Genomic DNA, 26,250 nt, shown 5'->3' with positions numbered 1-26,250 from the left:
GTTTGGTTTTCCCTTAAGATCTTCAAAAGCAGCAAAGACAGTCATCTGTCATCAGTCATTTTCGTCAAGTGATGCAGTGCAGCACTGAAGGCAAGAGATTTTAAGAAACTCAAGAAAGAAGCTGGAGACCTTTAGCATGATCGAACCAACCGACACTACTCAGATCGGGTGGCCTGTGATATTTACTGGGCTTTAGATGACTCAAAACTCAAAATATTTGTCTTTGTCTTTATTCATTTAAAATTTCACTAAAGCTCTTGGGAAACAGTGAAAAAAAAAAAGAAAAGAAAGAAAAAATAAAAGAAGTGAAATCTGTAAAACAAAACGTTAACCCAGACCACATTGAAATATGTGTTTTGACAATTTGCCTCCGAAATTCTTTCACACTTTTAGACTAGGAAATAAGTTAATGTTGTATCAAGACATTAAGTTCCGAGATCTGGTTTGCACCTGTTGCTATCGGAAACAAGACTACCCTAGCAGTAGAACAGATCCAGTCCAGGAATTCTCTTTTCTTTTACCGGATCAACATGCCACGGCTCTGCGCGTCTTGTTTTCCCTTAAGATTTTTGAAAGAAGCACAGAAAGTCGTCTGAATCACAGCAGGAGAAGTATTGTTTGTCTGGGGATGCAGTGCAGGACTAAACAGTACCAACAATACGTTCATTATTAACTAGAGCTGCAGCGCTGTAGGATCGAACCAGGAGACACAACTCAAAACAGGTGGTTTGGGACATTTGCCGGGCTTTAGATGACTTTAAACTCAAAATATTTGTCTTTAACTTCCCTATTATTCACAAAACTTCATTAAACTTCTTGGGAAATTGGGAAAAAAGTGTCAATCATGACCGCACCGTCCCATTTTAGGATTACCGTGCCACTTCTTCCAAGATTATTAACATTTTAGTATTTTTTACGTTTCGGTTTGTATTTGTTTAAAAGTGGTTACTTTCCGATCTTCAACACCAGTTTAAATAAGCAGCATTTTGAGTCTGAGTTGCTTATTTTTTTCAGTAAACCCAAAATAACCACGAGGTAGAACACAGGCGAAATAAATCAAAAGAGGCCATGAGATAAAAGATAAATAGTTTATGTGAATCTCTCACATATCATTTACCTTTACTCTATACACATTGATTTGAACGTGATATACAGTATGTCATCTTAATTTTTTTTTCTTTTACAATTTGACATAATGGTTTTCTCTTTTTTTTTAAAGCATGCACTTTAGAATGCCAACAAAAGGCTCCACGAATACAGACTTCAAACTAGAACTTTTTTTTTTCCTCACAGTAAAACATACAAAACATGAACTCGGGTCAAAAGCCGGACAGTTTCGAGGACACGATGGAGAAGCACAGCATCAGACTACCATGACTTTCACAGGTAAGAGCAATGTACTCAACAGTAAGACACAAAAATACATGTTCTGGATTCAAAAAAATAAACACCTGTTTTTTCTTTTCCTTTTTTTTTTCTTCAAGTTACAACGTCATCCTAGAAATACACAAAGAACGGTACCCCTTTGTTAATTCAAAGAGTAAAGCAGCGTTTGTACTACACGAGGAGGATTGTGGGTACAGGGTGACACTTGAACAGCTAGCCTACGACTGCGCAGGCCGCGACCCGGGCGTGGCGCGCAACTACTCGTGCCGCCTCCCGGTCCCCGGCCTCTCAGCTTTTGAGAGTTTTTTCTCTTTTTTTGCCTTTTTTTATTTATTTATTTTTTTTTGTCTCGCTCAGTTTTCCTTCTTGTTTGAACGGGCTGCTGAAATCACAGTGTGGATCGGCGCTTTTTGTTTTTCGGGTGCTTATTGCAAATCCGATCTGATTGTTTGGGTACATGGGATTGCTACTGTGCAGACGTAGCCATTCTAGAAGTCCCACATTATAACTTGGTGCTACACGTTTGCTCCACTCCCACGTAGGGGAAAAGTTTGGAAGAATCAAGTTAAGCAGTTTTTTTTTTTTTTAGTTTTTTAGCCACCAGGAGTTATGAGGATTAGTCCGGTAAGAATAATTTGGTTTGTGAAGAGACAAACATCACTGACAGCACTGACGCGGGGTAGTTGCGCGTATGATGCACGGAGGGAGGGGACTTCTACAACGGCGGCTGCGTCACGGGGGGAGGGGGGGACTGTCTCATTCGCGTTTGTGCTCAGACTAACTGGAAGTTATCGAGTCCACTCACTGGCCTTCGCTGACCTGGCCTTTTAACCTGCAGATCTTACCCTGGAGTTTTAGGATACACACACACACGCACACACACACACACACGTTTACACACACACACACACACACACACACACACACGCACACACACACACAGCAGAGCAATTAACCTACTGAAATTACCAAGGGAAATAAAAGCAGAGATGACCATAATGTCACATTTATTCAACTTAGCACATTTGTCTCTCTATACTGTATATACTTTATGTTGATTTTCATATATGAATACACTCCATTTTTAGAACACAAAGTGCCTCAACTGATACATCTTAACACTTATTGCGAGGAGGGATACCACAGCAAGAAAAGTGATCGAGTGTCGCGGCGCAGCTAAGCAACCAGCCACCCTCGTTACCCGACGCGCCGTCGAAAGACAGATGTGTGGACGGAGCCGCTCGGCCCAGATGTGCCGTCTCGTCGTATTTACAGGAGCAGTGTCTTTACAGATAGTTTTTGAGGATGTGTCCGGTTTGCTTTTGTCCCCACCCTAACCCACCCCGCCCCGCCCCCACCCCTTACTCCACAGGACGGGAAAACAAAAAGAGAAAAATCAAGTCCTCCCAGAATTTCCGTTTGTTCGTCGAGGTCCTTTCCCGCTCGCTGAGCCGTGAGCCGGGTGGCTGTCAGTCAGTCACTGGCCTTTGAGTGCAACCTCGTCCATATTGTCCTGTAGGAGAGGCCTTGTGGCTCCAAATAGGGTCTTCCGACAGCAATAGGTCCTCAAACTGATGACAGTCCTATCCCATCGTCATTCAAACAGGAAATGAATTGTCTAAATAAAATATAAACACATCTCTAAATATCAGAAATGCATCATCTTTTCAGAAGTCCTTGCTATGCACACAATGGCTATTTGAAAAAAAGCACAATGAGAACAGTACAAATCTATGGTCTCTATAAGCCAGAATTATAAAAGCTCTGTTGTATACTGCAGTAGTTTGAGTGAGGGGTGATTCAATAACTTGGTGTGCAGACAAAGAGAATTGTTTGCTCTTTATTTGTTGTTTAATTGTTTGACTTTTTGCCGAGCTACGTGTAAGATGCTGTGAGCCAGTTGCTAAGCAACGTTCCGCTGCTGGTATAGACATAATGTAGGGATGGGTGAGGCACGCTGCTGCATGACTGACTGTGTCCGCTGCCCAACACCTGTTGGCGCGCAGAGGCAATTACGCTCGCCTGTCACGGTAAAAAAAAAAAAAAAAGAAAAGTCTCGTCAATTAGAAATGACGGCGCCTTTTAGCAGAACCAACAGGTTGCTTCATTTTAATCTGAGGTTTGATGTGAACGCATCTGTCCTGCTGTAGAGTATTCACATCTAGTCTGCACTGTTTAGGCATTTCAGACCTCTTAATGACGGCTGTTAGGATGGATTTTCATAAGAATTTTTGACTAAAAATAATATTTGGGGTGTAAATAATGCAAATTTTCAACCGTGCCTGCAGACGCATGATTCAAAATGTGTAATTTCACCTTAATTACGATCTCACATGTGTGTCTTGGCATAGTTAACAAGATGAAATGCTACAAAAACAGCTGTATTTGTGGCATCATGGATGCACGTTTGCACATGAGGGTACCTCTCCTGACAGATTATTGAATTACCCCACCGTGTCAATACTCACACACATTAAAAAAAAAACACAAATTATGATTCGTGCCCGAGAAAGTGAGAGGGTTCCACTCTCCAATCTGACCCTCACACCCCTTCAGACAGTTACCTTTCCGCCGTGGCGGTGCCTTCCCCCAAGCCATTAAGATAGAACGCTGCTCTCTGCTTGTGTGAAACCAGTAAAGACAACCTCTTTGCAGTTATCTGTGTGTGAACAACCAGAAACACAACAGCTTTGGTGGCACGCCGTCGAAGGAAAAAAAAAATAAAAATGAGAACATTAAAGTTGGTTAATCGGAAATTCAGCAGATGAGGAAGAAAAACCCACATGCAGAGAGAAACGAACACCCGGCTGGCATCATACGTTTTTAGTTTCCTTTGTGAATTGTTGGTGAAGCCAATGGCAAAATGAGACAGAATGCAGGTCCAAGATGTGTGCACCCCGCCTAAACCCAAGCACGGCAACGTTAACTTCAAACCCCCGCATTAAATAAATCCTCGTCCTTGCCTCTCCTTCGCTTATCGCGTTCCTTGCTTGCAGACGGATGTTACAGGATGATCCATGCACAAACATGAGCGGGCCCAGACGCGGGTGAAGAGCGACAGACTGCACGTGTGCTTGTGTGAGCTGAAACAAACGAACCCCTGTCCCCGCACCCATCCCTCTCATCTCCAACCCAAAAATAAAGCAGACAAAGTCCACAGTTGTATGAAGTTAAAATGAAGTGACATCTCTCTTTCGTTTTCCTTTTTTTTTTTTTTTTGGAAGCACATCTTTTTCAAGGTATCTAAATATAGCAATGTCTAATATCCCTGATTATTAATATGTTCGGTATTAAATGTTATGGCTGCTACTTCTGAAGCCACCAGTCAGAGTTCTTTTATTGCAAGTCTCAAAGTACAACGATATCGAACTAAAGGGACCTCCAAGTGACACGGGAGAACTGACTAGTTAGCTAAGCACATGTACTTTCAAGGGAAATGGGGGGAAATGAGAACTTGCTCAGGCTGCCCAAGCTATTAACATTAGTCTTAGCTACTATGTGAAGCACTTATCCACTAGTCACGATATCTAGAACAGAGTTCAGATATGATGCCGTAGGGGGCGAGGATGAGGAGAGGTTTGGGCCAAATTGGCTCGGGGGCCGGACGCCTCACAGGATGGAGGGGATAGGGGAGCGGGAGCGCCGCAGCGGGCAGGGTGATCCGTAGGGCGAGGTGACGGGAGACAACCTCAGGGCGTTACCAGCCATGCCAGTCATGCCCGCTATGTTGTTTAAGCTCCGGGATTTCTCATAGCCTTCAGATGAGGGGGCGACAAAAGGTGGTGGTGGTGGTGGTGGTGGTGGAGGTGGTTGTGCAGGAACAGGACATGAACACACACAGGCAGGCAGGCACGCAGGCAGGCAGGCAGGCAACGATCCGAGTCCGAGCCAGCCGAGTGAACCGAGACAAGACAGGAGACAGGAGTGAGACAGAGCAACAGTAACATACTGTATGGTGAGTGCATGCACAGCACATTTTCTGACAGTGACACTAAGGCAAATTAAACTCAGGAAAATGTTTACAACTGGAGCTGCTTTGGAGGAACCTCATTGGTTGAGTGGGCAGAGCAGAGGAACCACAGCTCTGACTTGAAATGAATGCCCTCAATAGCTGAAAACTGGAATCTGAAGATAAATCAGATCATCCAGTTAATGACTAGGAATGAGTGATTTCAGAAAACTGTGAAAACTGTCTATCAATCTTCTAGTTGTCAGACTGAGTCAAGCTGCTTGGCAAAAAAAAAAAAATGTCAACAAATCATTCAAATGTCTGAAAGCTTGCCTTCTCCGGAAAATTTAAATGAGAGAAAATCCAGTATCAGTGTTGGCTGTAACCCGATGAAAGTAGCCAGCATACACATGATTACAATGCTAGCAGGGGAGTATAACTAGGAAAACTATGCCCATATTTCAATTAACAGGGATGGAAGTTTGTGTATTCATAGATTTTAAGGGTGAAACTTAATACTGCAGCCTATTCTATTCAGGTCTTCTAGTTCCAAGGATAGCTCGATAGAATGGAGTTATTGTTAACTTTATCAAATGTATTCACATTTCTCCAACATGTTAGCATTTTCAGGGTTTTTTTGATAACAGAAAATTTGAAAAAGAATGTGGCTTTAAAAAAAAATAGAAGAGAAGGTTAGAAGTACACTTCTGGTTAATTACTGATGCAATTGTGTTGATGTATAAAGGAGCCTTTATTTACCTTTATTATTATACCTATAACTAATGTCAGGTTAGTTTATTATTTAACCCCTTCAGAGAGTGAGAATGACTTTACAGCTTGTTCCAAAATATCTGTCATGTCTCCCAGTCATGGCGAGCACAAAGCAAACAGCTGTTTGTGGCTCTGAAAGAACAGTATTTAGGAAACAAGTTAGCTTGGCTGGCCAGTTAACTACTGTGTTAACGTAATGTAAGCCGTGGTTGTGAGTGATCGAATGGAATGAAAGAGCTTTCTGTCCACTCAATCAACCAATCAGATCGTTGTAACCTCCACAGCAGCTCCGCCTCTGAGAAAAGGCCACATGATTAAATAACCATCTGTCAAAGTAAGCGTCGAAACCTATTAGTTAAATAAGAGAAGCTGTTATTCTTAAGCTGTAAGGGCTGAAAAATAGAGTAATACAAAAGCAATCATTCATTTTATGGCACCATCATTAGTATTTTCTCTCACAGGGACCCATTAGGAGTATAAATCTTGCTAATGTGCAACAATAGATTTTAGACTGCTCCCTCACACTGAGGTACAGGCTTCAAATATGTAAAAGTCATTCACTTTAAAACATTCAGCATGCACACCGAGCATCAAATATTACAGATTGTTCATGTGTGTATAAATGCATTGTGCTCATACTAATGATGATGAGGATGATTAAAAGCACCTTCATTCAGTCATCTGCACAGATCCACACTTTACCGCAGCTCTAACTTCTAAAAATGCTGTATGTGATGAACACTAGCAAATTTGCATTCAGCTCAAAATAAACAAGCAAGCCAAAGCAGCCAGACTATTAATGAAATATGCCAATCGGTCTGCATGAACACTGATGAGGAACAGCTAATGGAAATGTTGCCTCATTACCGTACTGCATACGCCACCATTTGTTCCGCCAAGCGGAAGGGTGTAAATTAAACCGGGGCTCTTTCTGAACCAGCCGAGACGGCCCAACAAAGGGAAGCCTGGGTCTGTGCCAACAGGTAGCCAAGACTAGAAAGGATTCGATGTTTTATGCATTAGCTCCAGCGTGTCGCCAACTGCAACCTCCACTTCCAGCTGAAGCAGAAGATATGGAGGCACAGCTGCTCTGCTGCCTATCAGTGTAAAAACAAAACTATCCAGGTGGCCTGCTGAGAGTGACGCCACCGTGACGTGCCCCTGTACAAGATCTCGACCACATGCGGTGTTTAAGCCAATTCAAAAAACAGCTTATTTAAATCATGCCTGGTTTCTCTGATATATACAATTTCTAATACTCTGACACTGAACCCTTTCACCCTGAGCTTATAACAGCACAGAAAACACACCACAGCTCCAATGCTTCCGTGGTAGCATCATCAGTTTTCAGTTCTTAGCTGAGCTACTAAATGATTAGATAATATGATAGTTGTAAATTATTTTAATCAAATAATTCTCTTTGTCCTCCGTGCACTTCTAGATAAGTCACCACCGAAATTCTTACGAAATGGCAGAGGGAATTTAATTTCGCACAACAGCATTGATTTGCCTGCTATAGAGTGCGAACAGTAGCACTAGGAGGCTAAAGAGCAATCACACTAAGAGCAGCGTGTTTCAATGTGATCCTGGAAAGGCGGTTAACTTCTGACAGAAGGCAATTAGCCAACGCTTAAGGCCTTCACGTTACGCTGCAGATTAACACGTCATTAATGTCTCGAGATGCTGGAGATAAAATAAAGAAACGAATCTAACAAACATGTCAAAGGCCTTACATGGTGTAAGGAGCCTGTAAATTAAAGTATTTTGCAGCGATGCCTTTGTACCCTAACCCTAAACCTAACCCAAATCAACAAATACATTGTCATGCATGACCTTTTCTGTCTTTGAAAACTCATGGACAGCAGCAACAAGGCTTTCTGGAAATCTTTTCCAGGTGTGACCTTTCTACTGACGTGCTGCTTCAAAACTAAAGGTAGCAACTGACAGCTCAGGGAGCAAATCCTTAGGACCTGACATCAAACCATGGTAAAAATATTTAATGACACTACTCATTGGAAGCTGTGGTCAGCTCATAAAATTTGGGAAAGTGACTTCTTCATTAATCTGAAACTTTAAATTCACAGTAACAGCAAGATATGAAGTCGACTGTTTGCTAAACCTTTCCCCCATGCAACAACTTTTCAGTCATAGCATACCAACCACAAGAAGGCATGCTTTATGTATACATGACCACCTTCCTAACATTGTGTAGGTCTCTCTTGTGTCTCCCAACAGTTGTGACTCATCAGAGGATGGACATGTCTACAGAATCTTATTAATTGGGTTATATGGATTGAGGGGAGGGGCCACTGTGGATCATCCCTCAGATATTTAATCAGTTTGGGATGGGGGGTGTCTGGTCTGGTCTGGTCTAGGTGGGTGGTACATGTCCAAACGTTTTCCCATAGAACATTGTATTGCCACAAGATGTCAATGTCATTTACTTCTTCAGTGGTTAATGTTGTGGCTGGAAATTTTTTTTTATCAAGCATGCAACTCTAAAAATGTGCAAGTCTTTCCAATTGTTTCTTTTACTCTGACGTGAATGTGGTAGAACACTGGTCCATGATGCTAATAAATATTAAAAACCATGCATAAGAATCATCTCATAGAAAAATACTGGGGCTAAATCCTATCTTAGGGACACAAGGACAATCCAGCTCCTTTACAGTATTTCCATTTTCTTTTTATGTGTTTGTAATATTATGTGTGGTAAATTCCAGCATTATCACAGCAAACTGCAACTGTTTGCGCAACTTAAGCACCTTCACCACCATAGCAACCGTAACCAAAGAAGGGGGTGGGGTTTAGCAAATGGTCAAAATAATAGGACTGATTTTTGTTCAGAGGAAAACTAAGTTTCCTATGAGCCTGACCTTTCACTATCAAATGGAGTTAAACATCATCATCAACTGATAGAACTGGTATCAGGTTTGGTGCAGCAATTTAAGTAGCAGCACTTGTTACTGTGTTACAAATGAAGAAGTCAAAATGTTTATGAGTTGATATGATCAAAATAAATCGGCGACCTCAGTCCTTTATATGTCATCTGATAGTGAAATATCAGAAGTAACTACCGGTGTATCAGCACCTTAGAGGCAGATAATACGCTGGTGTTTATCTGGGCGCTGTAAATGGGCAATGGACCTGGCAACAGCCAAAAAAGGGAGACACCGGGTCAAACATTTATTCAAGTGTTTCCTGGCAACAAGAACACATGAATAAATTGCCAAGAAGCAACAGTTCTGAGTCAGCTGCATGGAGACATTTGCCCCTCCGAATTGCCGGGGACGGCGTGTCACTTCTGAGAACAGGCAACAGCGGATCCACCAGGTTACGTTACCTGAGCTGACTAGGGCTGAACAAACAGCCTTCCCCCCGCCAGGGATGTTGGTGTCCCAGTCACTAAGCACACGGATCAGCGGATGAGGATTTTGACTGAGGTCCCTTTTTTATAAATGCCTTCTCTAACTTCTAAAATTTAAATAAATGAATGGTGACACCACAGCGATGACTTAAACATTGATCTGTATTAGTTACGATAATATGGATATCAGAACGATTCTCTAAAACAAGGATTACGCATGCCTTGCTCTAATGAAATGACTGACTTAATCATTTTCTACTCTACATCCTTAGTTATATGGAATAACACTGAAAAGCAGATGAAATTTTCACATGCAGTTACCTGTTTTTCGTATTCCTCCGTCTGCTGGGCAGCTGTAGTCACTGGCAGCGAGCAAGAAACACGTGCCCCCGCTCCGGCGGTCCTGTTCTCGGGTGCTGGACCTCCGCATGGGGACCCTCTCCTCAGGAGACATGGTGAAGTCACTGCCCCCGCTGCAGTCTGCTGACAGAACTGTAAAGAAGAAGAAGAAGAAGAAAAAAAGGAAACACAAATGTTCCCACCAGCCTTTTCACTGGTTCATGCCAGTCAATTTAGAATATTCTGATACTGAACCCTTAAACCCTGGTCTTAAACCAGCTCAATAAACATATTATTCCGCTGAAGTTTCTGTGGTGGTATCAGTAATTTCCGATTCTCAACTAAGAAACTACATAATTAGAAAATATGATAGCAATGAGCCTTTCTCATAGCTACTGGTTGCCAGGCAACTGAAACTACTTTCTTGTAGTCTGGCTTTTAACCTTGGGTAATTTTAAAAGTCTGCAACAGCTCTCTGGTAAAAGAGACCTAACTTAAGAGTAACATTTCCATTTTAAAATTGAGAACACATTTTTATTCATTCATTCTTTGAATTCAAGTTAGAGGCATGATTTACAGTTCTTTGAAGGGAGTCAGATCCTGTGGATCCATTCATTTCAGAGTGCTGTTGAAATGACTGGCTCATTTTGATGTTTATTTAGTTTTAAGATGCCATCTTTGGGGTAACTTATCTGGGAAATAATCACTGGGAGAAATGATAATGATAAGATAAAATCTGGCTCTGAATCATTCAAACTTAGACATGCCAGCATGTCAAATAAGCGCTACGCTTGTAGGCTACTCTGTTGCGTTCCTCACCTTGTACCTATTCTTCTTCCTGTGTGTGCCTCAGTGTGAAATAAAGAAAACAAGAACAGCTCACAAATGTGACTCAGTTCCATCATCATTGTTTATCCGTGAACGTCACATCTCTAGTTCAGGTCAGCGTTTTGTGGTTGCAGTGTTTCTGGGAAAAAAAATACTACTCAAAAACTTTTTCATTTTCCCTACTTCCCCCTAATTTTAAAAGAAAATTAAAAGTGCATGGTATTCTACTATGAGCAGGAAGGGATGTTAAATATATGCGATTTAAACGAATAAAACAGCAATTGTCTAATAGTGTTTCTCCTGATGATCTTCATGTATTGTATTGTATTGTACTGTATTGTGCACCTGTGAACATGACTTGTGAAGCTGACCATCTCAGAGTGAAATGTCACTGTTTGTAATGACACCGTCTCTGAGGAACAATGAATAGAAACTGACTCGGTACACTTGGAGTGGAATATGGGCTCGGAAAGGGGATTGTGGACGGGGAATGGAGGCGTTTGATGTGACGGGAGAATTGCAGTCACGACAAACATCAAACACACCTTCCCACATGAAATGCTGGCACCAAATGTCACAAGCACCACTGTGCAGCAGTGAGGTCGAAGGTCAGATGGTGAGTAGACCTCCCGCGGATGACAAAGATTCATTGTTTTCTTATGAGCCAGTGAAAGGTTTCATGGTAAAAAGAGTTACTGCCTCCTGGTTTGGTGCCTTTGCCAAGTTGTGCCATAAAGATACACTTTTTTGGTATTTACTAATCTAAAGTCTGGGGAAAAAAACAAGCTGTCTTAACATGTGGACTAGTTTTTCATTAGAAGTGAATATGGAGGATACCTTCTGTGAAATTTTCTTTCAGCTGGCATATGACATGCTAACAGACAGAAAAACAGATAGACATCACTGTGGAATGAATATGTCTCTGTACCACACTGTAATGTGTAAAGGACACTGAGAAAAGTAACTGCACACTTTCTATTTTAAATGACCTCTAAGGAAATCACATAGGTGACTAAAACAGACTCATTGTATTTATGCATTTGGTCGAGGCATGAATTATTCTATGCTTATTAAATGTCCGGCTCTGAGACCTAATAAACAAATAGACTGCACGGAGCCCAGAGTGTGCACCTACCCTCAGGAATGTGTGCACTAGAAAAGTCAGTATACTGGGGTCGGCACTAATTTACATCAATATCAGATGTGTCAGAGTAAATTACTGACATGGGCCTAGAGGGGAAAACAGCCACCTACGAGTAGGAGCAACAAATGAACAATCCCCACTGGAAGAAAGACTCAGACTTTTTCACACAGCCATGCTCTGGTCTCTTACATTTTGCATTATCACTGTGGCAACCACAGATGAAGGCTGCAAGGCAAAAAAGCTCAGTCTTCTGTGAGGCGCTGCTATGGTGATTATGGGTCAAAAGGGGAAACCATTTCTAGTCCCAGGGGTTGATCTGTCAAATGGGCAGATAAGGTCCCCTATGGATTCTCCTGACTGCCACCACATAAATAACATCGTTTGGTGTTATCTGTACAGAACTGCTAAGATGAAGCTCCCCATAATTTTCTCCTTCACATGGCCTTGGTCTGACCATATGGTCTTACCTGAACGGTTGCGTTCTAGTACCCTGCTCCCTTTGACGTGGCACAGGTCACCTTGAGTGCTGTTGCAGGTGGTGTTGAGATCAGCTTTGCAGTATGTAGGGGATCCTCCCTGTATTGTCTGGGGTATGTGTTTCTTCCTCTTCTTGGGAAGCTTCTGCTTTGCCATTGCCAGAGAGTAGTACATCCCAAAGTTATTGACAATAACAGGCACTGGCATGGCTATCGTCAGCACACCAGCTAAAGCACATAACGCGCCCACCACCATGCCTGACCAGGTCTCTGGATACATATCCCCATAGCCCAGTGTAGTCATTGTTACCACAGCCCACCAAAAGCCAATGGGGATGTTCTTGAACTTGGTGTGGACACTAGCCGTGGGGTCATTCGGTTTGGCGCCGATTCGTTCGGCATAGTATATCATAGTGGCAAAGATTAAAACTCCCAATGCCAGGAAGATAATGAGCAGCAGAAATTCATTCGTGCTGGCCCGTAACGTGTGGCCCAGCACCCTAAGCCCCACAAAATGACGTGTCAGCTTGAAGATACGCAGAATACGTACAAAACGCACCACCCTGAGGAAACCCAACACGTCCTTGGCAGCCTTTGAAGAAAGGCCACTCAGCCCTACTTCCAAGTAGAAAGGCAGGATAGCCACGAAGTCGATGATGTTGAGAACACTCTTAACAAACTCCAGCTTGACCGGGCAGAAGGTCACTCGCACCAGGAACTCTATGGTGAACCAGAAGACGCAAACGCCCTCCACATACGTGAGGGCAGGGTCAGTTTCAATCTCGTACTGTGGACCAGAGTCGGGCAAGCTGCTGTTCCGGTTCGTCTCAGTCTTGTTGATGATTTTGTTGAAAGCCTCATGAGTCTCCAAGCAGAAGGTGGTGATGGAGACCAGGATGAAGAACAGAGATGCAAAGGCAATAAACTAGGAAAAGAGAAAAGAGAAAACATACATTACCGCCAATCCACCATTTACATTTTAACGTCATGTGATCCATAAGGTCCAATACTTTGGTTGACGATAAACACAACACCAGAACCAATCAATTAATTTGCTGTTGGGTAAGAGATTGAACCCAGACAGGTTTAATTAACTTGCATTAATTTGAATGGACTCCAGAGAGAGAAGCAGTCTATTAGCAAGAGCAACACATAAACACACATTTCCCCGTGTTCCTAGAGAGGTAACATGGAAGCACAGATGCAGTCACAATTAATTTACTGTTGCTAATATGGTAGGCAGTTGGCAGTGAGGCAAAGAAGGGAACCGTGAACCACGATTCTAATATCAGTGGGGAATACAGAGGGGAAAAAAATAATAAGTAAAATTTTGTGTTTTTCTTATTTCCTGAATTCCATATTGGACATTTGTATAAATATTGGTCTTTAGCATATTGCGTTATATCACACTCTCATGTAGCTGCATTGTGTGTAAAACCTTAATAGTAGCAAGGATACTTAAACATGAAGAACTGCATGAATGAAAAAAGAATCATCTATAACATTTAAAAAAAAATTAACATAAAAGGTAGAAGTAAACTTTAATCTCTTAAATAGTGTATGGTTGTTGGCATTCGGAGGCTCAGATTGCTTTTTATTTTGTACAACAGAGAACATTTTGTAATTTATTTTTACAGATGTGAACATTCAACACTGACTCAGTGGTGATCATTCTTAAGCTTAAATCACTCAAATGCCTGGATGGGATGAACCCCTGTCATCCTATCATGTACCACAAGGTAGACCTTGGGCCACCTGTAATTGTGTCTTCATTTATAAGTGTTAGAAGCATGTCATTCAATAAATTTCAGTGAAGCATCCGGGCCGCACATTTTGTTTAAAGTTTTCCTTACAGTTACAAAGAACAGACAATCACAATGATGGTCTTGTAGGGATGAACAATGTCGGATTTATAAAGCATTACTCACCATTAACAATCATGACATAAAGCTTTGAATCTAAATATTAATGGACACCAAGTCCTACAAGCTAAAGATGTATTTTCCATTGGCGTTAACTGAAGCATGCAGCCTTTTCTTTCAGCTAAGGCTGGTCTAACAAACGGGATGGGTCCTTGATCCAAGACAACTGGAACAAAGCTGCTAATGGAGACCATGGGATGCACAAAGTTCTCATAGTAGGAACTATAACTGTTACTTGTTTGATTCTTATTAGAGTCTGAGAACACATCTATTGGATTTCATTATGTGTGTAACAACCAATTACAGATGAAAGCGATTTATGCCAGGGCAACATTGTCCAAAGGCAAAGTCAGACAGGCAGATAGCGACACCTCAATGGTCCTCATGGGCACCGTAGGTAACCCTTACATTCATATTTACTGCCAAAATGAAAAACACCCCAGGATAAGTGTGTTTTATTGGGACACTATTAATCACCAGATTCAGGCGAGGTAACTGGAGAGATGAGGTGATGTCAGTGAATACTCTATTTGTTAAAATGTTCTCATCAACAAGGGGAAACAAGAGCATGTGACGGTGAACTCAAAATTCACAAAAGCAGCAGTGGGAACACTGATGATACAGTATTAGATCCAGAACACGTTTATAATCAAATTCTATTCAAAATTTTATCATTTTAGACTCATCTTTGAAGAGCCAGTGATAGACGACAGCTAAAATGATGAGTCACAGACAATTTTTATTCGACTTCCAACAAATCTTGTTTTGTCATCTCCTTTTGCAAGCCACCTGTCAGATACAGCGCTCACATCTTGATATTCCACTACCCTGGATTTGCAAACATCCAACGCTTTCTCCGAGAGCTAGACGGAGCAGATTTCCACACACGCAGCCTACTATGCTCCTTCTCCACCTTCCTCCCACAGTCCATCCATCGGTGCGTTCTGCCTACTGAGCTCTAAAGAAGTCGTTTCACACTCTGCCTTGTTTTTGGATCGCATGACTCACGCGCTCCGAAAATATCACGGCCACTATTTGGGTCGCCCTCATCCTGAACTGTGTGCGTGCGCCGACTTTAGGGCTTTTCTTTGTACATGATGCACATGTCTTCATTGCGCTGTTAGAGTGTGGGATCGTCCTCTTTTGCTGGGATTGTTATAAAGACTTGCGTATGTAGGATCTTCAGTGTACTCTATATGAATAGCATATAATACTGCCTTTTTGTTTACCTGACCTTCTGAACTTGTTGCAGTCGATCATAGAGGTTCAGCAAGATTTCAGCATCATAAGTGCAAATGAACAAGAGTTTCCCGTTTTCCATCTTTGACATGGCTTTTCATTACGTGCTGGTCCTTTCTGGTTGCTGTAAGCATCATATAGAAATCATTCTTTTTTTTCCTCCACCACAGAGTGATCAAGGGTGCAGGTAAAAGAAAACAGACAAAGTCATGTGCACACCGTGTAGTAGTGTCTTATGAAAGATTCCTCGTGGTTAAATATGTAGTGGTACCTGGTATGCATATAAATAAAGCTTTTAGCACCTGTAACTCATCAAATACCTTATCAAATAAAAAGCTAAATTTACAAGCATTATATGCTGCTCCATGAAATAAATCAAATCTAAATGGATTTTTATACTAATGTTAAAGCCTAAACTAGTCTCATGTGCTGTTGAAGAACATGTTGATTGTTTAGCACCCTACAATACCCCATTTTTGTGTAGTATTATTTCTGCCAATGTGCAATGCACACGTTGGACCACTAAAAATTACATGTACGCATTTATATATTAATATATAAACTGAATATATACCAGCCAGGCAAAACATTATGACCGCTGACAGGAAAATTAAATAACATTGTCCAGCTTGTGACAATACGTTAAAATATGTTCTGTGGGGAAACTTTTGATGTACCACCCACCAAGACCAGACCACATACCCTCACCCTATAACAATTACACTCCTTGATGGCAGCAGCCATCCCCAGCAGGATGCAGCCTGACACAGACACACACACAAACACACTTCAGGAACAACTCATGAAGAACAGCACAAGGTGTTGACCTGGCCTCCAAATTCACTAGATCCCAAACCGATTAAGTATCTGTGGGGTGATCCACAGAGGCCCCTCCCCTCAACCCAGACCTACACAACATTAGGCAGGTGGTCATAATGTTATGCCTGATCGGAGTATTTCTTATGTCTTACATAAAAGTTGCGAAAACCAAAACCTGACCCATTTCTCCAGGTACTGGATTTGAAAACTTTTCCTCCAGAAGTTGTAGAGGCCCTCCTTTACTTTGACTTAAGTTCTGATCTCACCTTGCCCCTCTCTGCGTCTCTATCGCTGTCTTTCTCTTATGACACTGGCCGAATGGACAGCAGTGTTGCCTGAGCTATTGCCTTCGACTGCTCCTGTGCTCCCCCAACTAATGACAACTGCTGTCTCGTGCTGTACATTTTCTTGCATGAGGATATATCTTCTCCCTGGTGCACACCAGCCTGCGACGGCTGAATCATGTCACATTAAGCTATCCAGACACGAAACGCACATGCATGCACAGCGCACTAACGTACCGGCGCACAAACTGACATTCCTGTTTATACACACAGTCTCACGGGGTAATTTATGACAGGCATTAAAAATGCAGAGGCGCTATCCTACCATGTGATTGCAAATCGCACATGCTTCTCGACATCCTGATTTCCAGCACACACACTCTGCATGCTAAATGAGTCCTGGACTTCTATAAATTGCTCTTTGAAGGCAGCACAGGGCGGATGTGGCACAGACTGCACATCTCTGAACAATGTCGATTTAATTTAGCCCGAGGACAAGCCCTAATGTTTTCATTACATTTCAGCTTTAAAGTTTAAATTTGAAGTAGGAATTTGCCAGTCGTCACAGCAGCTGCCGAGCCTCCCGCCGCAGAGGTCAAACCTGCGACCTTCACGTTTCACCGTGCATAGCCGCGTCTTTGCCGGTTTCCACCACAACCATTCATCATTAGAGAGGCTGATTTAACTGATTAGCATGAGCCGATGCTACAGGGGAAGGCACAATCAATTGCACGAAACAGTCGGAAGATTGTGGCGGATGCTTGGGTTGATTTAGCCATTTATATATTTGTTTGGTTGTTGGTTAATTAAGAATCCTCGACAGATTTGGCATTATGCTCCTATACAGTAGACTAATTCGGGAAAGTACTATAAACTAAAATAAGGCTGAAATAAACAAGTCGCCATAACTGAGGTGGTGCCTCCTTTCAGTATCTGCTCATTGTGCCGTTCTCCACATCGTTTGCAACTTTGTGGAAAGAAAAAAAGGTGTACAAACCTTTATTTTATGAAGAAGGCCCCTGTCTGACACTATATGCATATCGATTACCTGAATGTGAAAATGGATCAAGAGCAAAAAGAGCTTTGATTCCGATAACAGCATAGTAGGATTTTCCGTATTTGTCTCACAATGACTAAAATGCAGCCGTTTAGTCAAACACAGTAGCTTTGGTCAAATTAAAGAACACATAAGTAAATATTGTTTGTGACCCGCCTCGAGGGCCACAACATAAAGTAGAGACACATGATAGAGTTACAAAAATGAGGCTTTATTTCATTCTGGTTTAGGTAATCACAAGTACAAACACTGCAAGGCCAGTGGAGAACATGCAGGGGAGTGTAACACCTCTGCCCTCAAAAGGGATCCTCCAGGAGCCATGAAAGTGAACAAAGCCTCTCGGTCATTATGCGGATACGATCTTCCAAGACAGGCAATGTAGAGCCCAACAGCCGCAAACCAAATAGACTACTTACACCAAGTTACTACCTTACAAACAAGTAGTCCCAACACAGTCAACTGACCTCTCCACAGCCAAATGGTCACACACACACACAACTTACAAATTCATTGAAGCCAACATAGAAGTGATTTCCCCACAACACTAAAAGGTCTAACACACACAAGGGCCTGTAATTGCTGATGTTCACATCCTGTCACCCAAAATACCCCCAATCTTACAAAGAACACTGTATGAACAAAGGCCAATGCTACCACATGCCATCACAAAATAATGAGTTGTTCAAGTTAAACTGTTCCAGAGTGTACCTGGTTTCCTTTCCACTCCACCTAAAACACTGAAATTCTAAATAACTAGACCTCCACTAGTCTTCTTCAGCTTTCTTGTGCCCGCTAGGAGCCACTGCACAAAAAAGTGGTGGTGGAGGCTTTCTACACCAGGGAACTCATAACTGATGATGCCGACTTGTAAGCATAGTGACCTAGGTAAATTACTTCATCAAGACTGACCTTCAGTCCAACTACCCATGATGTTTTTATTATGACTTGTCACTACAGTGATGGTGGTTCATCAGTATCATGGAACAATTGCTCAAAGGACCCATGCTAACTACTGAGCCACGGAAGCCCTCATGGTGTCTTTGCTCTTGTTACTGAGGAATGACCATAGACCGAATGGCAGTTACGGCATATTTCAAAGTAACTGGGATATGCAAAGCACAACGCTCAAAATGATGCCAGACTTCTTAAAATGTCTCATCCATAATCCTGAGTATCTATTTTAGCTGCACTGTGCAAATAGAGTGATTTATTAGGGCTTAACAGATTCAGTCAGCAGTCTCGTCATCACGCCCCCACCCTAAACGTTGATGGGACAAGATCGCTGTCACAGCCCGGAAGCCGGGAGGCCTTCCTCATAATCACATCATTTTTCACAAGACATGTCTGCCCCTCCCTGGAACTCAGCCTGTCCACGGTCAGAGAAAGAGGCTCGAGCAAAATGCCAGATCACACAGCTTCAATCGCACGATTTCCCTGTGAATTATATCTGCTGCTTGGCCCCCGGAGCTGCCAGGACACTGGAGTTGGAGTTACACAACATCAGGTTGCAAACAGCGCGCGGCGCATTGGAACACAAATGGATAGGTCTGACTAACGTGAGGCCTCTAGAAGGTAAAGATAAAGGGATTAAATTAAATATTTTCCATAAAAAACAACTGTCAAAAGTTGGACCTGTACCAATGTAACATGTACAACTCCTCATAGATGATGAATTAATCTAATGATAATACTCACGTTTAGCAAGAAGAAGCAGATTACAAACATTTAACAAACTGCAACACTGTTTGGCAGCTGTAAAGCAAGGATCTTTAAGATTTTATTAAAAATAACTCCTTCTATTGTCTGTACCTACTAATATATCATGATTATTCAACAACTGCTGCAACATTGTTCATGTTGACCTGTTGCACAAACTCTCAACTCTGGACTTTGAACAACTCGTAGAAGAAGACTGGCCAACTCTTGTCTGGAATAAGGGTTGACAAAGGTCACGCATTAGATTCAGCAGGCTCATATTGCTGCATTTGTGTTCACGTATTCGCAAGGATGATTGTGGCCTTATAGTGAGCGGCAGTGTCTGCTCCAGGCTTGTTGGTGAACGTAGTGGCTTTACAGTGAAAGCCTTAGTGTTATTTTCCTATGGAGAGCATACGATGAACAGCAGGACCCAATGGGGTGATCTCAGTTCATGAAATTAAATTACACTTAAACTCGAAGGGAACTTTACATGAACTACAGCCTCGTTTCTACTTTTGAATAAAAGTGCGATCGTAATGGAAACTCTGGCTGTCCCTGTTGGATTGGGCCTGAAGCATGTAATGAATGTCAGTGGTGTGTGAGAGACCTGTCAGAAGCGACTCTTCAGAGTGAAGAACTATGCAGTGTGTATTAAGCAGTTTTGAACTGTCGAGGAGAGGAATTACATTAAAATTAACCTGCCAAGCAGGAAAAGTGAGTTGTCATCTTGTTGTGACTAAGCCCTGCCAGAATTAATCTTTAAAATGAACCCCGGTAGTATTTGAAATAGTCTGCGGCAAATCCTGCGGCACTCGCACAGAAAGCTGAAAACAGAGCGAGCAGCACGGGTCACACATTTATTTATTTTTATATAAATCCCTTCATCTGTTGGCACAGCAGCACCTTGGATGGGCAAAACCTTGGCATCGTCCCACTGAACCACACACACACACACACGCACACGCACACGCACACGCACACACCACTCACACACACACACACACACACACACACACACACACACACACACACACACACACACACACCCTCAACATCACTATACTCAGGCTCTGTTTCAGAAACCACCCTGCTGCTTTGGCTAATCAAAGCGCTTGCCGCCCTCACCTCCTTGGGACCGCTGCCATCTGTTTGACACTACGAGTGAAAGCTGTGGACTCCTATAGACCACCATCCACTGTTGTTCTGTTTTGATCCTGTGAAAAGCTTTCTGTGACATCACTGAGCTAGGGAGACCCCAGAGGGCCTAACATAGTCTTAAAGGATCTCAAACACACACACACAGACACACACACACACACACACACACACACACACACACACACACACACTGACATAATTAAACCTCTGAGGTTTGGGAGTTCGAGCTCGTGCGAGCTTCGCCTTCTGTTTGTGCTTGATTGCCCGCTTATAATTTCAATTTGGATTTAGGGCTTTTCCTCTGTGTACACACATGAAGTCCGCAGACGTGTTAAACATCACGTCCACATGGATCCCTGCTCAGTGCGGAGAGACAGTGGACATGAAGTACTGTTTGGAGGGTACGTCAACATTATGCCAGTTCACACACGTTGTCTCCAGCCCCTTTTGAAGAATTTTGTTTTTAGAGCTTCAGTTGTTTTGGTTCATTGCTTGGCTTACCAAGTTCATCAGCTTATTTCCATCAGCAGCAGCAGCAAACATTATTTATCTGGTAAAGATGTCTCTATAAACCCACTATAAACTGTCTGCAGACAGAAGTTAACAACCAGCATCTGAGTATACTGGAGGAGAACTGACTGCTAAGAGGGAGAGACATGGATCTTTCTCAAGGAATTGGCGAAAATATGACTCGAGGTGAATTCTGATGTCATTGTTCTCACTTTGCTAATATGTCAAACAATATTAATCTGGACCTAGGCTGGTGTATCCAGACTCCAGACTCCCATGTTTTAACCACCGACTGTATATAAATATGGACACCACGTCCCAACTCCCATGCATAGGTCAAACTGCTGCACAAACTGTATAGGCTGCCAGGGTCCTCAGCATCTTCAGCAGCATAGGGCTGCCTGTGGATGCGTTCATTTCTAAATCTTGCCAGGGTAAAAACACATACACATATATATATACAGTATGTATGCATTGGCCAACGCATCTGCACATCTATAGTTTCAACTGATATAGACAAAATGGAGTGGTTGCAGATGAACTATATAAATAATTTGTATTCTGTATATTTCTCATAGACCCCTTCACGGTTTGTAAACAATGTGGCATTTATTGAGGGGCCGGACTTAACTGGATGCCAAACATCTCAAACACGATAGATTGTAAATGGCGGTTGTCATATTTCAATGGACTGTTTTGGCAAGAATGGATGAGGAAAACGCATATTTTTAAAATATACACTCACTCTCTGAGACCGTGTTATTTTAAAAAGTTGACTCTGACTGATGGGACTATATTGACCAACCCCTATACTCACTCACGGGATGGAAGATTTGACCAAAGGAGGACACAGAGGGGACAAAGTCAGGTCTGTCTTTATCAAATGAAGACTCTACAAAGATATTGCAAGAAGTGGAACCACTGTGGACGGTAAAGTAGCAAATGCAACTTCTGCTTGGACACCCCCGAAACATTAATGTGGAACAAGCATTAACTTAATGTAATTTCAGTCGCGATTGATTCTAACCCATAATGTTATCCAGGCTGAAACTGATGATGCATTACATATTAATCTTATCTGATAAGAAGAGTGCATGTTGTTGATTGTCTCACTCCAATCCTTTCTTTTAATCTCCAAAGCCAAACCAAAGTTGTCTGCCACTGGCAGTAGCTGGTATAAAACTTCAAGTTGGTGTTTTCGATACATCTGTTTTGACGACATTTTCATGGTTGAAAGTGACGGTGTTCGCCTAAAACGTCCCTCTGTTTGGCCATGAAGGAGTCTATATGCACTGTAAATGTATGTAAACAACTGCTAAGGTCGTTTAAGTGGAATAAAATGAGAAACAAACTACACCATTACCCAACACTAAATGAACCATAAATAGTCCACGACATTATCCTTAACATCACTTAATAAACATGCAGAGTTAAGGATACATGCCAGAAAATCTATTCTCTCGGTCTTTCACCCTCTCTCCCACAGACACTGAGCTCCAGCTGGAAGCAGAGACCCCCGGGCAGAGACATCCCTCCGTCTGTTTCTCTGTGTCTGTCACTCAGTCATGTTGTGTCTCTTCAAAGCGACTCCCCCTCCTCGCCTTCGCATCCCTACATCCCACGGCACTGACAACACACCAGGGAGCGACACTGATCACCTACATAATGACAGGAGCATCTCTCCCTCTGTATCTGTCCCTTTCTCCTGCACTCCCTCTCTTCACGCTGCCTAGTAACCAGTGGACCAGCGCTTGTAAACAAAAGTTAAACAGATTCCACGGCTTATTGTTTAGGAGTTTTGGCAACCTGTGATAGCGCCAGGTCAGAGGTTTTGGCAGCAAGATGAAGACGGAAATAAACAATTTCCAGGTGCTACGCTAACTTTAGCTAAGTATTTTTCCTCTTCATGATGCCATTATGCTCAATGTCCAGAGCTCAAAGAACAGCTGGATCAACAACCCTCTTCAACAGCTATGTCACACATCATTTTTCAGCATCCATGTACATGCAGAATGCAGCCCAGTATCCTCGGATAAAAGGTTTGTTCATACTCAGTGTATCTGCAGCACAGGACTCACATCCAGTGCCAATATTCAGAGCCAAAGCAAGACAAGATGTGTCCTTTACAGAGCAACCAAAGCAATTGTGAGGACAAACAAGCCCATAAAGAAGATACGAATTTATGTCCCTGAAGCTCAATATTAAATATTTTTAAAAAATGCAACCAAGTATTTTGATGCTCAATCTTGTACATGCTATTTGCTAACATGCTTGCCTCATCTGCGACACACCGATCAGGCAGAACATTATGACCACCTTCCTAATATAGTGTAGGTCTCCTTTTTGTCTCTAAACAGTTGTGACTCATCAGAGAATGGACATGGTTCTTCTGATGGAACTTGATCAGGTACTTGATCAGTTCTACACCTTTACTGTTCTTCATGTTTTTTGAGATGTTCCTAAACTGTTTTGGTGTGTGTGTGTTTGTGTGTTTCAGGCTGCCATCAAGGAGTGTCATTGCTATGGGGTTATTGCTGTTCTGGTCTAGGTGGGTGCTACATGTCTAAGTAACATCCACATGAATGCCAGGTCCAAACGTTTCCCAGCAGAAAACTCTGTGTCAGTGGTTTCATTGTCATGACCGATTGGGGTACAATACGTCAGTGTTATGTCCAGAACTTTCCTTGACTGATTAATTAGAAAAAAGAAAAAACTCCTTTAAATGTTGTAAAAATTGCAAAATAAAGCAAAGATGGACAAGTGCTCTCTTTTACCACAGAGGATGAAAGTGGAATTTCTCAGATTGTCAAACAAGTGGAAACAATGCTACTACAATAATAACACAATTGTGCTCTCTTGCTACTTCAAAGCCTTTCCTTTAAAGGGAACGTGTCCTTTAACACGACATATAGCAGTATGCACTTGCACCCAACTACCGTGACCCTAACCTTAACCTATTCTGGCCTAACGCTAACCCTAACCCCTATCCCTGATTTGACAATAAATCATACAGATTGCAAATTGCATGTTGCATGTATGCCTGTATTTAGACTGCTTTCATACCTCAGTTGTTGTTCCAAAACCGGGAGCATTTATCCCTCAGGTCCTGGGCTGGTGTGAACACAGCAATCACACTCCGTTCCAGAACACATGAACCGAGCTGTAACTGCAGTCGCTCCCTGGAGCTTACCTAGTTCACCCGATGTGTCGTTGGAAGAGTGCACGCTGTGGCACTGCTTAGCACCTGACAGCGGCTCCTCAAAAGTAAAGCCATAGCAAGTAGAGCTCCACCTGGTGGCTGGCTGCAGTATAGGTTATAATCTCCACCTCCTCCATGTTAGTGGGTGGGATTTGGACCAAACTAGAATACTAAAATACATGTCAAATAAGATCAAGGATGGTTTCAATGATTTTAGGTAATTAATATAATATTGACATATGTTCAAGTGTCACTTTTTGGATAAGTTTCATTTTAGCCGGTTATTTAATGCTACAGAAACAGGATATGATATAATAGTGACCATCCAAACACCATCCATTCTTATACACAGTCTATGAGCAGCTCACTGGTGCTACTTTGGTGGTGTGTGGGAACAGCAGGGCACCTTCTTTACAGAACAGAAATAAATGCCTGTGGCCACACTCACTGCTGAAGCATTTGATTAATTCCTCATTTCCCGAAATCAAATTTGCCCTGCAAAATTATGGCCAGTCACAAAACACTTTGCAAGAAAGCTTTGTATTATAAAACACAATTACGTGTAAGGCCAATGTCAACTGTGCGTACAGGAATCAGTAGATTCTTTGCTAGTAGGATGGTATTAATACATACAGTATTTATGCATGCGCTGTATGTTGTTGTTGTTTTGTTTTTTTAGCTTGCTGTTTGGTTGGCCTTATCCTTGGCTCCACATGTTTTTTTTTCATTTACCCAGCCTACTCACATGTAGTTTCGGACAAGAATCAGCACAATAAAGTCAAGTGCAACATTGTTTTTTTGAACATACGCAACCCAGATGAAGACATTCACTTGTTTGACCTTTGAATAAAAGGGACTGACAAGACCATTAGTTTATTTATGCTGCTTTAGAGCCATTGAAAAACACTCTGAATAGGTCAGACTGGCTGGAAAGAGAAAAGAACTCTGGGTGTCTTGTACGTCAGAAAAAACATAATAAGAATTCTTGAAGGGCTTTAAACTTAATTTCTGTAGGATTGTATAAGGCTTGTCTTCAGAGGGTGTGTTTCAGTTAATGGAGCTCCAAATAGGTCCTATGGGGCTCGAGAATTTTTTAATGATTGCCATCTTAAGTGCCCAGGCCATTAGCCGTATACACAGCCCCATATATCTGTGTAGCTTATGCCGTGTGGTAAGTGAGCCAGCTCGTAGGAGGGGAATGGTGCATACTGGGAAACAAGACATGATGTCTGTATTTGCAAGATCTGTCACTTCAAACTCCCCATTCTAAAATTAAACAGTGGTTAAATCAACATTATGCAGTGTAGTTAGCTGAATGGCTCATTTAAAGACCATCGTAGAGCATACATAATTAAACCGCCGAGTAATTGATTTCTATCTCTGCCTATTCTATAGAGACAAGGCTGGATGATATTTCTTTGATTAAATAAAGCGGGATAAAAATAAAGCGGGTGCCTGGGAGGACAGTGATGAGTCCCAGGGAATATCAGAGACAGGAAGGAATAGGAGGTTACTAATGAATTGTCCTACATTACAATCAGGTCCCTAAACAAAAGCATGTTTTTGTTGTACACAGAGCGACACTTTTTTTTTTTTTTTTTTTACCTTAATCAACTGCCTCCATGGTAACAGCACTGCTTCTTTTTTTTTTTTTTTGACAGATCAAGATGGTGAATCACAAATGTGAAAAGAGAGGGAAGAAAAATGGGAGGCGGAGGAGGCAACAGGGTGGGGGAGGTGGAGGGTGATTGGTTGTGAAAAGGGTGTCCCCCTTTCTCCCTGCCACATTCACCGCTGAATGTGATAAAAGATTGTTGTTGTTGTCTTTAGCGCAGACAGATGACAAAACAAGAGCAGGATTTGCTGTCAGTCACTGAGCTAAAAACGATGGGTTTTAATAAATAGTCTTTGCCGCTAATTGAGAATCAACAACTGATGGAGGCGGGCGTTGCCAACAACAGATCCCCGACTCCTGACCAAAAACACAGACGCCGTTTCACATGACAAGACGATGTGCTGCTCCCCTTGTTCTCTCCTCGTCGCCCCCATCCCCACCCCCTCACTCACACACACTTCCTCCCCGTCCTCATTATACGGCTCACTG

The 26,250-nt window shown here is 42.2% G+C and overlaps 1 protein-coding gene across 2 annotated transcripts in view; it reads right to left on the bottom strand.

Annotated features, from left to right (window-relative positions):
- Positions 1–1,074: 1,074 nt before the first annotated feature.
- kcnc2 (potassium voltage-gated channel, Shaw-related subfamily, member 2) overlaps positions 1,075–26,250 on the bottom strand; it is a 90,716-nt gene continuing 65,540 nt past the window's right edge. Inside the window, exons 4-7 of one of the 2 annotated variants that reach the window (XR_007111247.1) lie at positions 12,252–13,185; positions 9,795–9,965; positions 3,951–5,141; positions 1,075–3,004 (exon numbers count right to left, since the gene is read on the bottom strand). Coding sequence is in view for 1 of the 2 variants with exons in the window: in XM_047575177.1 (XP_047431133.1) it covers positions 4,996–5,141; positions 9,795–9,965; positions 12,252–13,185 (1,251 nt within the window). In the remaining variant the exon portion in view is untranslated. Of the gene's footprint in view, positions 5,142–9,794; positions 9,966–12,251; positions 13,186–26,250 lie in introns of both variants that reach the window. The other variant, XM_047575177.1, reaches the window with a different exon arrangement.

Source organism: Mugil cephalus, chromosome 22, assembly GCF_022458985.1.
Source record: "Mugil cephalus isolate CIBA_MC_2020 chromosome 22, CIBA_Mcephalus_1.1, whole genome shotgun sequence".
Lineage (NCBI taxonomy): Eukaryota > Metazoa > Chordata > Actinopteri > Mugiliformes > Mugilidae > Mugil > Mugil cephalus.
The sequence above is the reverse complement of the archived record's forward strand: the minus strand, read 5'-3'. Positions and strand labels throughout refer to the sequence as shown.